Genomic DNA, 15,148 nt, shown 5'->3' with positions numbered 1-15,148 from the left:
CGAAAAAAACTGCACACATTTTAAGTCACAATGAAACAATGACTTCATCATGAGTTTGAGAACCATCTGTTTACACAATTTCAAAGATTCCTTCCATGATTCTTGCTAGCATATACTGTATTGATTTCATGGAAATTTTGAATATACACACACACTCTGTTTAGTTTGTCTCCAAGCCATTTCACTTCACAAATAGCAGTTAAAGCTTAAAAATAAAGATTGAAATCTGTGCAAACCCATCTTGTAAACATTTTTCCAAAACTTCTTAATCCCAACCACAATAATGAGCAGTTAAAAGAAAAACCCTTTAAGTGGCTATTTGAACATCTTACCAAAAACTTTACACATGGTGTCCATGAACTGCAGTGCTATCTCCTTCTCCACTTTGCATCTGCATCTGCATCTGTGCCTGCATTCTCGCAATCATCTCCTGCATGCGACGAAGCTGGGAAAGTAGCACAGAAGAATCCTTTAGCCTAATCTCACCTCAGAATATGATTCTTCGCTGACAACACACTATTAATTAATCATATTAAAGAGGAACACATATCTGCATTATCTTTATCCAATAGGTAACGATCTCAGGTTACGGCATCTTCTTCTACTGCTCAACTTCATCCCTTAAGAGGCTGGAAATTTACTGACTGAAATAAGCAGGCTTTATTATTGTGATTTGGGATGAGATTTTTAAGCATTCCTAAACGGAAATCTCTGCTTCCTCTGAAGTCAAATTCATAAAAATGATGGTGCTGAAGTGCTGAACAAACACTTACAGTTACGAAAGCTTGTTTATGTCCCTCCAAACTACACCTGTATCTGTCACTAAAAAAAAATTGTCAGGATTACTTCCCAACTCCCTTGCTAGTGATGACTCAGTGGAAGCAAGTGTTACAGGCAAACACCCAAGGAGACATAAGCACTATTAAAAATGGATGAAGCTCAGTTTTAGAGCACCACAACATTTAAACAGAGTAATCATGTACCTCAGCTATTAAGATCAGTTCAGCCATGTTGCATATACAGTACTTAAAATTCTTTTATTGTACCCAACTCTGACAGGTGGGAAGTCAACCTCACTACTGAAATATTTCTGGGTGTCTTTGCCTTTGTGCACCCACACCTTCAACTCAAACTAAGCCGTTAGGCTTAACAATGAAAAGTTAAAACTGTGACACGGTTACACTATTCTTTTTTCATATTCCTTGAAACAATGACCCTTTTCATTTTTACTCTCATTATCTTTTGGGACTTGGGTAGCCACTAAGACTACTAGAAGACTGAGTACCTGCTTGTGCTAGGGCAGACCACAAAATCCATCTAACTCAGACAGGTGCACACACCCAGTATTTCCTGACACATGCTCTCAAATTCCACAAATCTGTCAATTCTGCACCTCCTAACCCAAAATATCCTACCTTTGTGTTTAATGAGCACATTAATGGAGAAAGCAAAACCCTCCAGTCTCTCAGCATTTTTGAGCTTATCTGCATTCTCGCTATTATTATTCCATTATAATGATTTCCACAACTTACAGACTATCTTTAAAGTATTTTTTAAATTTTAATTCAGACGTCTATTGATCTCATTAAGTGCCACTTGTTTCCTGTAGAGTAGATTCCCTTTCATCCTGCCATCTACGATTAGGTAAGTCCCTTACTATGTACGTCCCCTCTGTCATCTACTTCCCAACAAGAACATTAACCTAACCTCCCCTGTACAGCACCTGCTTCTGATGTCCCCTTCAGCCTTTCTGCCCACTTTTTGCAATTCACTGTACTTTTTCTAGTCTTGGCTATATCCTTTTTGGATTAGGGAGACAATGAAAACAGTGCTAGAGCTATGCATTATGGATTTATCATAGTGGCAGAACGAGCATTTCTGTTCCATTCTTTATTCATGCCAACTCCTGCCATTGTTCCCTCCTTTGCTGCAGAGCTGAACAGACTTTTTCACAGTCTGCAATTAGTAACTTTAGAACCTCTACTCATGTGAGGACGGCTCTCCCTCCCCACACGATGTGCATGACCTCCATTGCCCATTAGTACAGTGGGGTCAGGCACTTCACCAGATTCCACTTGTCCCAATAAATCAGTATCCTGAGACTCCTCCACACCTCTTTGCATTCTGTTTTGCTGCTGCACCTTGAATACCTTTGTATTAGCAATTTCTGTCTTACAGATTACCAAGATCATCTCAATCATTTGACCTAAAGTAGATACAATAAAAATTCCCCCATCACAAGAGTACAGAGTTCTGTCATCTTACTTCAGCTTCTTTTTCAAGCAGAATCTGGTCTTTATTTACTTCTTCATCTTCTATTTTCCTGAAATAAGACGAATATTGTTCAATAACAGGCATACAGTCCAGAATTTGAACTTCCAGAGAATGCTTTGTTGACAAAGTCAAGACTCTTAGAACACATCTTATGTGTCAAGAGTTCATAAGACAACCAAATTTCATTGAAACATGATCTCCACATAGCTGCAATTCATGTTTTTATTTTAAAATTATTTTTAAGGCATCAGTTTATCCCTTACTCCTTCATAAAGTTATGCCCAGAACAAGTATAAACCGTTCTGGCTATGACTTTAAAACATGACGGATGTTCGCATGTAGATATCAATAGGAACTATTTCTGAACAGTATTCATGTATGGCAGTTTACCTGAGCATAACATTATCTAAACTGATTGCAATTTGAGTACCACACAGATATAGCAAATTCAGAAATTCTGTGAACACATACTCAATTCCTCTCTTTCACTGGTGCAATAAACCAATGCAACTAAATCAAAACATAAGTTCAAGGTAAGACAAGATGTTAACAAAAATAGGGAAGCAACATGTGAAATAAGAAGTGCTTTAAGAAATTCTGTATCTGGAAACCTGGCTACCTCCAGGCACAACCTTCCTTTGATGCCATTCTAGGACATTTCTAACTTCATGAACCATGTTTGCTACCAAACATCTAAAAGCTCATAACCCAAACCATGGAAATAACACAGTCATTGGACATGTCTGGAATCCTTCCAACTGAAGGAACACTTTATCCACTGCTCTATTTAAGACTCTGAAGTTTGATTATTTTTCTAGTATAGCCACCTTTTTCTCCAAGTCCAAAAGATTTCTTTTGTATAACATGTTACAGTATAGTACAAACATCGATTACTCCTGTCAAAATTAAGCAAATGCTTTTAATCAGTATCTCAGCAAACTCTTGCTTAATTGTGAGGTTTCCATTTTACACTGAGAAACCAAATATAAGAATATGTTTATGTACTCTATTTTCAAGATTACCTACCACTTCACTAACAGATTTCTCGTATCCCATGCTGCAATGGGGAAGATCTGCTAACTCACCTAATCGCACAAGTGCCATCAAAAGTGCAAAGCAAACAAACTGATGCTTGCTAAATAGTTAACAGAGAAACAGACTGTCAAAAAATCCTCCATGCCCAAAAGCCTCTAGGAACATCAGTCAATACAGTCAACAAGCACTAACTGCCAAGCACTGCCAGTGGGGGGGGTTGCAAGTTTGAAAGAAACTCACATGCAAACTACCCTTGTTTATAGTAAACTTAACTACATTCTAGCACCACTTCAGAAACATGAAAACAAAGACATAGAGGCCGCCTAACTAAACAAGATACAAAACCATGGTTTAGTTTCACAAAGAAAGATACCCCAACTTAACAGCAACTTACTATCACAGGCCCTTGGCAGAGGTAACTTTAAATCTTCTAAAAATTGGTAAATGTGATTTTAACTCTGCATGACCTTAGGTTACATTACTTTTAAGACCTTTGTACATTCCTGTTGGATAACAGGCACCAGAACTTGGCAAAAATATAGATATATTTTTTTTTTTAGCTTGAACTTCAGAATACAGGATCTAAAAGTCAGGGTGTAAGAGCATGTCATCTTGCCTGAAGGGAAAACTGGACTTGTAGCCAATGCCAAAGGCAGAGACAAAGTCCTTTTCCTGAAAACCGACCAGGCACATGACAAAACCTACGTCAACAGCATGATGGAAAAAGCTTTGCAAAATCTATCAAACCCACTGAAATGTGCAATTATGAAACCCTCTAGTGGTTGAAATAAGAGAAGCAACTGAAAAATCTAAAACAGGAAACACCCAGTTTTCAATAAGAACTCACAAACTCAACTTTACAAACCCTGCTATTTTAGTTAAAAATGGGGTGCTTTGCCTGTCTCTCTTAGCAGGAAAGCTGTGCCCTACCCACCACAGCTCAAAATAGAGCTGAAAGACATTATCCTGTGACTGCTGGGCAAAGAAAATTATTTATTTATACCATGTTTATTAAAGCACTGCAGAGGGACTTGAGCTTCTCTTTTTTAAAGACACAGTCCAAACATTCCAGTATTTAATTCTGAAAAAAACCCCTTTTTTTTAACATATTGGCACTGACCTAACTTGCAGATTTTTTCAGACAACATTTATCATAGACATCTGCCCTACTTTCCTCAAACATTCCAATCCAACTGTGTTCAAGCCTTAAAACAAAGCAGAGATCTAACAATACCATTTTAATGACAGAACTATCTCTTCAGATTTACAGAATACTTTTTCTTACACTCAGTGTAACCTGTTTGACTGAACTTGGCGCTGACTGGAGCTACCAAATCCTAGCACTGAAATGGCAGGAGAGACAGAGAACAAAAAGTAAATTGACAAGAGGAAGAAAGACCATGTAACCATAGGATGTCAACCTGCCGCCTCGTTTGAGCCTCTCAGAGCGGAAGTTCTCGTAGTGAAGATCCTGGGTCACCTCCTGAAGATCTTGCATATGGGTGCTGGAAGAAGAAACATAATTAACAGATAAAACATACCTGTGTCACATCAGCTTGCATAACCAACTCTCACATTCACACTGTATTGGGTTAGTGTGTTCAGCATGTACACCCATTTAACAAGCTAATTTAAAAGATAATTTAAGTTAAATTGGTGTGATAAAGACACAGAGAGAGACCACCTCAGACCTTGAGGCAGCCCTGACATAAGCCCTCTTCCTTGGCAAGACATTTGATGAAGCAGTGCTGGGAAGCGCACCAGAGTCGCAAAGCCTCAAAAAAATCAACCAGTGGACTTTGGAAGTCTACTCCTTTGCAGACATATACCTACATAGAGATATATTTAGGTAAGCACAAGGTGTGAAGCAACCTGCTCTTTCTTGAGAATCTGAATAGCCATGTTCAACAACATTTTCACAGATTGTTCACAGAATTACTGAGTAATTCAGATTGGAAAGAACCTGTGGAGCCTATGTGGTCCAGTCCCTGCCTAGGGTTAGGCCACCCAGGTCAAGGTTGCTCACGGCCTTCTCCAGACAAATTCTGAATGTCTCCAAGGATTTCAGAACCGCCCCAAACCCCCATTACAGTGTCTGAGTATCTTCCTGGTGATTTTTTAAACTACCATTTAATTGGAAGTGTCTAACTTACATTAACATGGTCCTCAGCTTCAGGAAGTCATTATGTTCCGGATTCTCCACTTCAACTACACCCCATGGGTAGAGTCGACCTCTAACTTTTTTACCTTTGGCTTCAATGAGTTGATTGGATCCTACTACACAAAATGGAATGCTGGCCTGAAAGCCAAAAATGCAAAAATTACTAATAATGAACCAGAACAAACAACTCCAAGAATAACCCTTGTTCCACTCAGCACTGCATATTATGGTAATAAGTTTGTAATGCTTTTAATTTGAAGGTGTGGGGGGGGAAAAAAAAAAGTCATTGTTACGGCCATCTTCCAGATAGGGAAGCCTGGGCACAGAGACACAGTGACTCACTCGAGGTCTCATCACACCTCACAATACGGATCTTGTTTTAAAGCCACCTGAGCAGTCTGAAAAGATACAGTATATTATCTGCATATGGAACCTATGAAGCCAGCCATACCTTCAGGAGTCTAGTCTGCTCCTTAAAATCTTCATCCTCATCTGATTCAGCATCAGGCAGGTGATAAATCTTGATGCCATGCTCTTCTATTTCATCCAGAATCTGAGATTTACAATATAAGAAATGGAGATAATATACACGTAGTCAGTACTTTGAAATCTGAAGGTAAAATTGCTTCATCAGTTATACACAATCTCTTGAGAAATTTGGGCCTATCTTACTCATCCAAATTACTTGGCAAGCATTTGTTTTCAAGCACCGTATTTCTTCATGATACTCAACACCTACTTGCCACAGACTTTCAGACAAACAACAGTGCTCAAATAAACACTGTCCTTTGTGAATTACACATAAGAAATTGAGTTTTTAAACCTTGGTGATTTTTTTTTTTTAATTATAAAGCATTGACTCAGAGGTCATAATTGCTTGAACAGCCTAAACTCCTTGCTCTTGCCTCTGAATTACTATTTGGGCGTATAGAGGGGGGAGTGTTAAAAAACTGAACTGAGCTACAGACATGACAAATACCTTTTTCTGTCTTCAGGACTGCTAAGAATGGCATCTGCAGCTGAGATCCATTTGCCATAAACCCAAATTCTGCTCATTAAAAAAAAAATATTTCTGCAGAATTCTATCTCAACACGAATATTAAAGTATACTTCCTACTTTTATTGCAAAACGGATAAGAGAACTATAAGTATTTTCAGAATAAGTGAAAAAAATCATGGATTGTTTTCAATGTAACAGCTAAGACTGGATCCAGTGTGCCTTCTGGCGAGTTAATTCTAACACTTCTTCCTAAACTTCACAGTTCTTATTAACTCATGATGGTTTGTTATATTTTTCCCCCCTCAGCAAATAACATCATCAAGTCGTGCAAGACTGAATGTGGTAAGGAGTCTCACCTATGGAAGAAAGAACTGGAATGTATTGGGAGAGGGTGACATAGGGGAAGAAAACCAGAAAAATTTCTGAAAAAAATTTAAATCATCAGAATTCTGACTGGGTAAAAAAAAAAAATATATATACGTACATTATAGAGGCAGATACTGTCTCTGCTTTGGGACTGATTAAACAGGTAAGGGAGCAATTACCATTAGCAAATGCATTTAAATATTTTTCCAAAGTTTCAAAATTCACTCATAATGTAATTGTAGCCAATCTGCCATTTCACAGGCAACATTTTGAAGACAATTTCTCAGTTAAATACATAAAACAACTGACAAGATATCAAACTACATATTGAATGTTACACTGCGCATGAGATTACATTTTTCTTGACTAGGATAGAGTAAGGCTGACTGAGGACACCCCTTTCTTCAGTGGCCATGCTGCTATAACCAAAGTACAACGTTTTTCTGCCAACGAGAAAAACACTTACCCGTTTCTTCAGTCTTTCTCGCTCTTTCAGAGAAAGCGTATCAGCTTTTGCAATCACAGGTACAATATTGACTTTGTTGTGTATGGCCTTCATGAACTCAATATCCAGAGGCTTAAGGCTAAAATTAAAATATGGAAAAAGTCTTTAATCTAAACTACCAATTTATTTTCACACCAACGTAGATTTCTCTCCTTACACAGAAAGAACACACCCAATTAATTCCAGCAGTTCTAGTACTTCCTTAATCAATGGCAATCTGTTTCTGAAAATTTAAGTCAACAGGCACAAACCAACTCCTTGAATTAAAATAATTTAAAAAAAAGAAAATGACAGAGAAACACCTACCCATGACCAAATGGTGAAATGAAATAGAAGCAGCAATGAACCCGGTTATCTATGATATGTCTTCTGTTCAAACCACTCTCATCATGCAGATATCGCTCAAACTGCTCATCAATGTAAGAGATTATGGTCTTAAAACTGTAAAACAAACACGGATTCAAGAAATCATGCTCGTTCCCAAATGGTCAATAATTTTAGTGATGTTTCATTGGTAACATTGAAACATCCTGATGATGAACCAACCTGCCAATGGACAAAAATCAATTTACTGATGCTGTAAGACTGTAAGAGTAGAAGAGCACTTATCTTAAAATTTTAATTGAATTCCAGAATAACAAACTACAATGCACATTTTTTTCTATATTAAGATAAAATATACATACATATAACACACATCTTAACCTCTACAGGAAATTTCTCTTGGGTTGGTATTGATCTTTTGACTAGTACCAATTAACACATGCTCAAGATAACTTAAGCTTTTTGTTACAAATTGATTTAAAATCACAGAATGGTTTGGGTTGGAAGGGACCTTACAGATCACCTAGATCCAACCCCCTGCCATGGACAAGGACATCTCCCACTAGCCCAGGCTGCTCAAAATCCCGTCCAACCTGACCACGAACCCCTCCATGGATGGGGCATCCACAGCTTCTCTGGGTAACCTGGCTCACTGCCTCACCACCCTCATTGTAACAAACTTCTTCCTTATGTCCTACCTCAATCTACCCTCTTTCAGTTTAAGACCTTTGCCCCTTGCCCTATTACTACAGGCCCTGGTAATAAGTAAGGTACGATTTGCCCTTGGTGAAGCCATATTGGCTGTGTCTAATCACCTCCCTGTCTTCCATACGTTTCAACATATCTTCCAGGAGGATCTGCTCCATGATCTTGCTGGACACAGAGGTGAGGCTGACCGGTCGGCTGTTCCCAGGGTCCTCCATCTTACCCTTTTTAAAAAACGGGTGTGACATTTCCCTTTTTCCAGTCACGGGGGACTTTGCCTGACTACCGTGACTTCTGAAATATGGTGGAGAATGGCTTGGCAACTCCACCTGCCATAGATAACCCAATGAGATGGGATGCATCTTGTCCAGTCCCGCAGACTTATAAGTCCCTCAGGTGGTCTCAAACCTGATCTCCACTTATTATGGGAAGGACTTCATTTCCCCGGTCTCTGCCTTGAGGTTCAGGGGCTTGAGAGATGTGGGAAGAGGGATTACCATTCAAAACTGACTGCCACTGATCTCAAGATTACTCCTCAGTACTTGTTATAATGTAAATTTCTCAAAAAACCCAAACAATCAAAACCAAAGATGATGAAAATGCAGAATCTGAAAACAAATGAATGTGGACAAAATCTAAAGGTGGATTTCTACTTGCACTAAAGACTAGATGAATTATTTTCTGAGTATTGTTGAATTTCTTGAGTCCCAATGGTTCTGTTGCTTTCTGACTATTAAAAAAGTCAAGGGCACTATTCACTTAAAACTCTCCCAAACTTTATTAAGTTAGCTAACAAAAATAATAAATCAAAATAGCTGTGTCCCAAAATTTACTTATTCCCCCACTCCCAGAACAAAGATGAAATGGATGTCAGTCTTCATACATAGACCAATATACACTCTGTGTACGTACCAGTCCCGACAGTTGATAGCATCCCCATATCCCGGTGTATCTACAACTGTCAGACGTAGTTTCACACCCCTCTCTTCAATTTCAACTGTTGAGGCTTCAATCTGCACAGTGCGTTCAATCTTCTCTAAAAGACAACAAACTTGATCTTTCAGAATGGAATTTGTAAGACTACGTCATTTTGAGATATATATATAATGTAAAAACTGAAGCAAAAGGGACTGAGAAAAAACTGTAGATAAGCAGCAATTTGGAGAAGAATACTAAATTATATGTAATGGATTTTTTCCCTAAGGTTGAAAGTGATAAATAACATAATAAATTATTAAAGCAAGACACCCAACAGTTAGCAAAGAGGGGGAAAAAAAGCATCTTCCTCTATCTTCTTACAATATTCCCTTTCATTGGATTATTGTATGCCTTGACTAGCAGAATAAAAAAGGGACAAGGGACTGAACAAGAAAAGCAGGTGAAGTTCACATTCACTAAATATCAATCCAAAGCAAAGGAACCAAGGTGCAAGTCCAAGCAAGCATAAACAATGCATATGTGTAGAACTGCAATAGATTAAAAATTGAAGAATGTTTCTGATTGTTTCAGTTGACTGTTTATCTTGCTGTGACACAACGACATTTTTTTAAATAAAAGAAGAGATCAACTTTCTAGGTGCCAACATGAATACACCCGAAGACTAAACAACAAAGATTCTGGGTACAGAGGGAACCAATTCCACCAAACAGTTCAAGTACCAGGAAATACATTAGAAATTATTACAGCTAGAAACCACTACTGGCTGTTACTAAAATTCAAAGATAACAGCATTTAACTCCCAAAAATCATCGAGAACAGAGAAACTAGAACAAAGGTGTGTTTACCAGCAGCTCCTGGGATTATCCTTTCTGGGTAGAGATCTGTCAAGAAGAGGCTGTTTATTAATGTAGATTTTCCCAATCCAGATTCACCTGTGATTCAATACAAAGGCAAATTCAACATATTTACCTAATTAATTTCAACTGTACCCACACAGTGTCATCTGACTATACATTTTTACATATTAAATAAATCTTTTATTTGTGATTTAAAACTTTACAGCTTACAACTTCGTACTAGAAAAGTTTCCACACAAAGGCTGAACAACAATTTTTGCATCTCAGCTTTATAATACCCTTTCTCAGAGCTTTCAATGATGATTTGTAATTAAATCTGCTAGTTAACTGGAGTTCTGATCAATTTAGACTTAAAATTTCCCATTTCATGTCTCCTGATTTTTTTAGGCATCCTTTTCTGCTATCACTCCAGAATGTGAAAGATCATATGGATCATCATGATCTTAAACAGAACAAATGTTCACAGCATAAAAAAGACCAGCAACTCAAAATGCTCAGTACTTGAATTCACTGAACAAATCCTTCTCTAGAATTTTGGTTTCACTTCAGGTGTTGATAGAATTTTTTAAAAATTAGATGTTAAAAATGATGAGCCACAAGATCCCTCTGAATACCACAGACTATCCTCCAACAGGAGTCTGACAAAAATATCTGAAGAAAAAAAATAAGAGGTGGAATCATTTTTTTAAATAAAGATTTGACAAGTAGCTGCCAGTTTTAAATGCCTTATAGAATGCATCTCTAAAAATCGGATTTTATCAGTGCAGCCTTCACCAGTGAAAGAGACATGCAGCTAGAGTAACTCAACAGTCACATGGCATCATTTCAGAAAAAAAAAAAAAAAAAAGGATTATTTTAACCAGCAGCACATTCCATACATTCAGTCTGGGTAAATATTACATGTAAACCAAATCAGTTTTCATAGCTGCTGTCAAGGATTAAAGAAAAGAGTAATTATTCTAACTACTGGCTACAGTAGTTAGAGTTTAGTGACTCTTAAGTGAAATAACTACTTAGATGAAGTCATAGCTTAATAATGAGAATGAACATGAAATTGTTGATACAAGTGGTCAGGATTTCTTCAGAAGCAACACAGCCAAGCAGTCAAATCGTTATAAACTCCGTTTCATATTTTCACAAACCACAATAAACAATAGTGGTAAAAAAAACAGTGCAAAGAAGAAAAATCATTGATTAGGACTGTCAGTGCAGATAGCTTTTAAAGAAACATTCTCCTGCTCAGAAATTAAGAAGCATGGCAACCTAACGAAGAATAATAGTTCAACACAGGCATTGTGATATAGCCCACAAGAGAACATCTTAAACCCCACACATATTTCAAGAGAAAGAATTCACATTCCAAACTGTTGAAATAATCAACAATTTAAAGCGCAGTTCATTTTATCTCACATTGACTGCCTCCCTCTGCTAGCGTATCTGAAAGTATCACTTCAAATTTTCAATGAAATTATGTTTCTCCAAGTTCTCTTGCTGTAGTTTTCATTTATCCCCTAGAATACTGGCAGGCAACAACTGTAAAGCTCAATTTTACTCTCAGACATGGAGGGGGGCGGTTAATGGCCTTTCTGTTACTCTGACACCATGTCATTTCCCCCCAGTTTTCTATATTACAAGAGGCTAGAAACAACTGTTTGGTCTATATAATTTTACATAGCTTTCTGCCAGAACTGTTTCACATAGCACTATTTGCAATTAATCTCAAAGAGATTTGGAAATTAAGTTTAGCTGCAGCAGAGTAAGCACATCTTTTGTTTCTCAGAACTGTTCAGATTTTTAGGATCACTGAACAGTAAATTCTGAAGAGTTTCAGTAGATACCATCATTTGAAACATCTGCTTCTAGTTTGGCTTTACCCTTAGATTTTATGAGATATCCATTATGATCTTATCCTAAACAAATCCAATGAAACACACAATAAACAATGATAAATGATACGATAAAATTCAAGGAAGCCAAAATAAGGGTCAATTCTGTCCAACACTGAACTACAAAAGACAGAAACAGGATAAGAACAATGCTAGGGCTGTCATTTGGCAAAACTAATGAAAGGTTTGAGGGGAGACTCTTTCTGTAACTACTGGAATCCAGAACAATTAAGAGCTTAAACACCTTCTATCGTGTACCGCCTCACCTGTCCTGCTCATTCCCACTGTAATCTCTCTTGGACAAATCTAACACACTAATGGGATTTACTTCTTGTGACGCCAGGTAATAAAGAACCTAATTCTATTATGGTACTTTCTGAAAAAGCCTGTTTCAAAAGCAAGAATTAAAGAGTTCAAACATCAAAACTCACAAGTTACAGCTCCCACGCAGCATGACCAGGAGAGATACAGAAGATGCCCAAGCCTGATTTGGGAGTCTTAAATTGAGCCTCCCAATTTGCAAAAGTAACACCAGCTTCTCAGAGGATCAAGCTATTTCTGCAGACACACTGGATTTTTCTTTCCATTCCAGACACCAACACAATTCAATTGCGATATTTCAATTTGTGAATTTGGTATTTCTCAATGAAATATAAAATAGAATTAAACTTCAAATTATAACTGCTAATAGAAAATCAAAATCAATTGAAAAAGTAACAGCTCACATCAAAACTAACTAATTCAATTCTCATTCTTCTCTTACAAGAGTATACAGAATGGCTGGAAAGACCAGAGTTCAGATTCTTTTGAACTACAGAAGCATAACCAACGTTTTAAATAGAATAGTTTCCTCAATACTATTCTCTTAATCAAAACAAGCAAGCAAACAAAGATTGTATTCAAATGCAAAAATAGTTTTAAACAATATTTTAAACGGAATGTGTGAATCCTATAAGGCAGAAGAGAAGGAAGAAAGTAAAGATCACTGGAGTCCGGAACAGAATTTCTTCACTTCACCCACAAACTTATGAATGCATTCAAACATGGTTTGTAGCGTGGAAAACAACTGCATGAATTAATAAACTATGAAAGAAAGTTAAGAGCTTTCTGACGCAAGCTGAAGCCTTACAATAGTGGAAGTAACATCCATCTTAATTCCAAATTCCCTGTGAGCAAGTACTAATTTTGAGACAGACAATAAAACGTTTCCTTACCAACCACCATAAGAGTAAATTCAAACCCCTTTTTCACAGACTTCCGGTGAACCTGATTGGGAAGGTTTGCAAATCCAACATAGCCAGGGGTTTCTGGATTGGTAAACTGAGCAGGCTGTTGCTAAAAATACAATAAGACAGTTATAAGCAACCACTCAAGACATACTTGTTTGTATAACTGTTTTCCTCAGTTCTTTCAAATGGTTTGAAGCTACATGACATATAGGAAGAAACTACACAGGTGTTCCTACCACTCAACAGTTTCACAATGAAGTACAGAACAACTGCATTCACCTAGTGTTTTTTTTAAAAAAAAGCCTCATTTATTCAGCTATCCAGCCAAGATCACCTTACGTAAAAAAGAAGCAAAATTCCAAACATTTATTTATCGAAGTAGGAAGTGCATTCACTAATCACACACTTTATAAAGTGTTTTCATGTACATTTAAAATAAAAAAAGCTCGTGTCCAATGTTTATGGACTTAAATAAAAAGGAGACAATTTATAATCTGGTTTTAGCACACCCAAATGAAAAGCTGGAACGACTGGTGAAGTGACAGCCATCTGCTGGACATCCTCTCTAGAGATCTCTGCAAGGGGCGGGGCAGGGGGAAAGGGGAATTTACACAAATGTTTCAAATGCCCACTACTACAAATACTGCAGAGGACTCTCTAGATCTATCAGTTTCCCTCTTCAAACACACTACACGAGCACCCTTTATCAGTCATTTCACTCCAATAAGCTAACACGGATGTTTTACCCCTTATACCAAATGCAGGTGAGCAATGAATCCCAGCATTTCAGTAATATTTTAAGCAACCACATTGTTTATGAAGGATTTTACCAGAAGATCACTTGACTCTATTAGTAAATGAAGAAATTAAATCTAAGAACATCCTTTTCTTAAATGATTCCTGCTCAAAACACAGTAGCAGAATGGAAGTTTCAATGAAAATGCACCAGGGAGCTTGTATGCAACTCCATGACCAAAATTAAATCCTTCCAAGAGTATTCACTAACTGCAGAGGTTCACACTTGCAGAAAACTACTTTAATGTATGTTTTACATCACTCAGTCTTTCGATACTATGTTTTGTTATTATCATTATTATTAATTATGTTCAATATTATGAATGGGAATTCCTTCTTATTTGTGACCCAGCACCATCAAACACAATGCATGTTACACATTCTGCCTTTGCAGATTAATATTTAAAAACAAAATATCGGTTTCACATTGTTACACTGGAAGACAGAAATGTTGTTCTTACCTTTGACATTTTTATGGAAGGTCAGGAACAAATCTGGAAAAAGAACAATGTTTTTCAGCTTATTAAAAATCATACAAGAAAAAACAAACAAACAATATAATATCCACTGTTGTGCACTAAATTAAAAACCGAGCATTTTCAATTGGATGTCCAGATTGTGAAACTGTGTCAATGGCTTCACAGAGTACAAGTATTTGACACTTCGGTACTAACAAGGAGCAGAATTTTCAGCAACCATTGTTCCTATTGACATAGTTGTACAATAAATTCAAGTAACATGGATGTGGGGTGCTACAGGCACCAGATATATGACAAACCATTTTGAAGTCTGAAAAAGAAAAGTTCACATCCTTTCCGGAAACTAACCAAACCAAACACACTGCTTAAAGACATCTTACTATTTACAGGAAACAGTTTTTTCAAAGATGAAAAAAACAGATCCTGTGTATAATTTTTTCTTTTTAAGCCTCCTTCCACTCAACATTTCCTTTCACGCACGAGCACTCTATAAAGAGTTGACAGCTTCAAAATTAAACATTTTCTCCTCTTTCGCCTGGATGCTTGCAAACTCAGTCACTTTAATTTCTGTTCCCAAGATAAGATTTTCACAT

At 37.2% G+C, this 15,148-nt stretch overlaps 1 protein-coding gene across 1 annotated transcript; it reads right to left on the bottom strand.

The window, feature by feature from the left end:
• Positions 1 to 332: 332 nt before the first annotated feature.
• SEPT2 (septin 2) lies at positions 333 to 14,573 on the bottom strand. Its single transcript, XM_010085043.1, has 11 exons — positions 14,538 to 14,573; positions 13,267 to 13,387; positions 10,155 to 10,241; positions 9,283 to 9,406; positions 7,648 to 7,782; positions 7,303 to 7,420; positions 5,922 to 6,023; positions 5,463 to 5,608; positions 4,731 to 4,814; positions 2,266 to 2,323; positions 333 to 445 (listed from the first exon to the last, which is right to left on the bottom strand). Exons 1-11 carry the CDS (start codon positions 14,544 to 14,546, stop codon positions 341 to 343), a joined length of 1,089 nt encoding a protein of 362 aa, XP_010083345.1. The 5' UTR covers positions 14,547 to 14,573; the 3' UTR covers positions 333 to 340.
• Between the last annotated feature and the right edge of the window lie 575 nt (positions 14,574 to 15,148).

This window comes from Pterocles gutturalis, unplaced genomic scaffold (genome assembly GCF_000699245.1).
Source record: "Pterocles gutturalis isolate BGI_N339 unplaced genomic scaffold, ASM69924v1 scaffold29505, whole genome shotgun sequence".
NCBI classification, from domain to species: Eukaryota; Metazoa; Chordata; class Aves; order Pterocliformes; family Pteroclidae; genus Pterocles; species Pterocles gutturalis.
The sequence above is the reverse complement of the archived record's forward strand: the minus strand, read 5'-3'. Positions and strand labels throughout refer to the sequence as shown.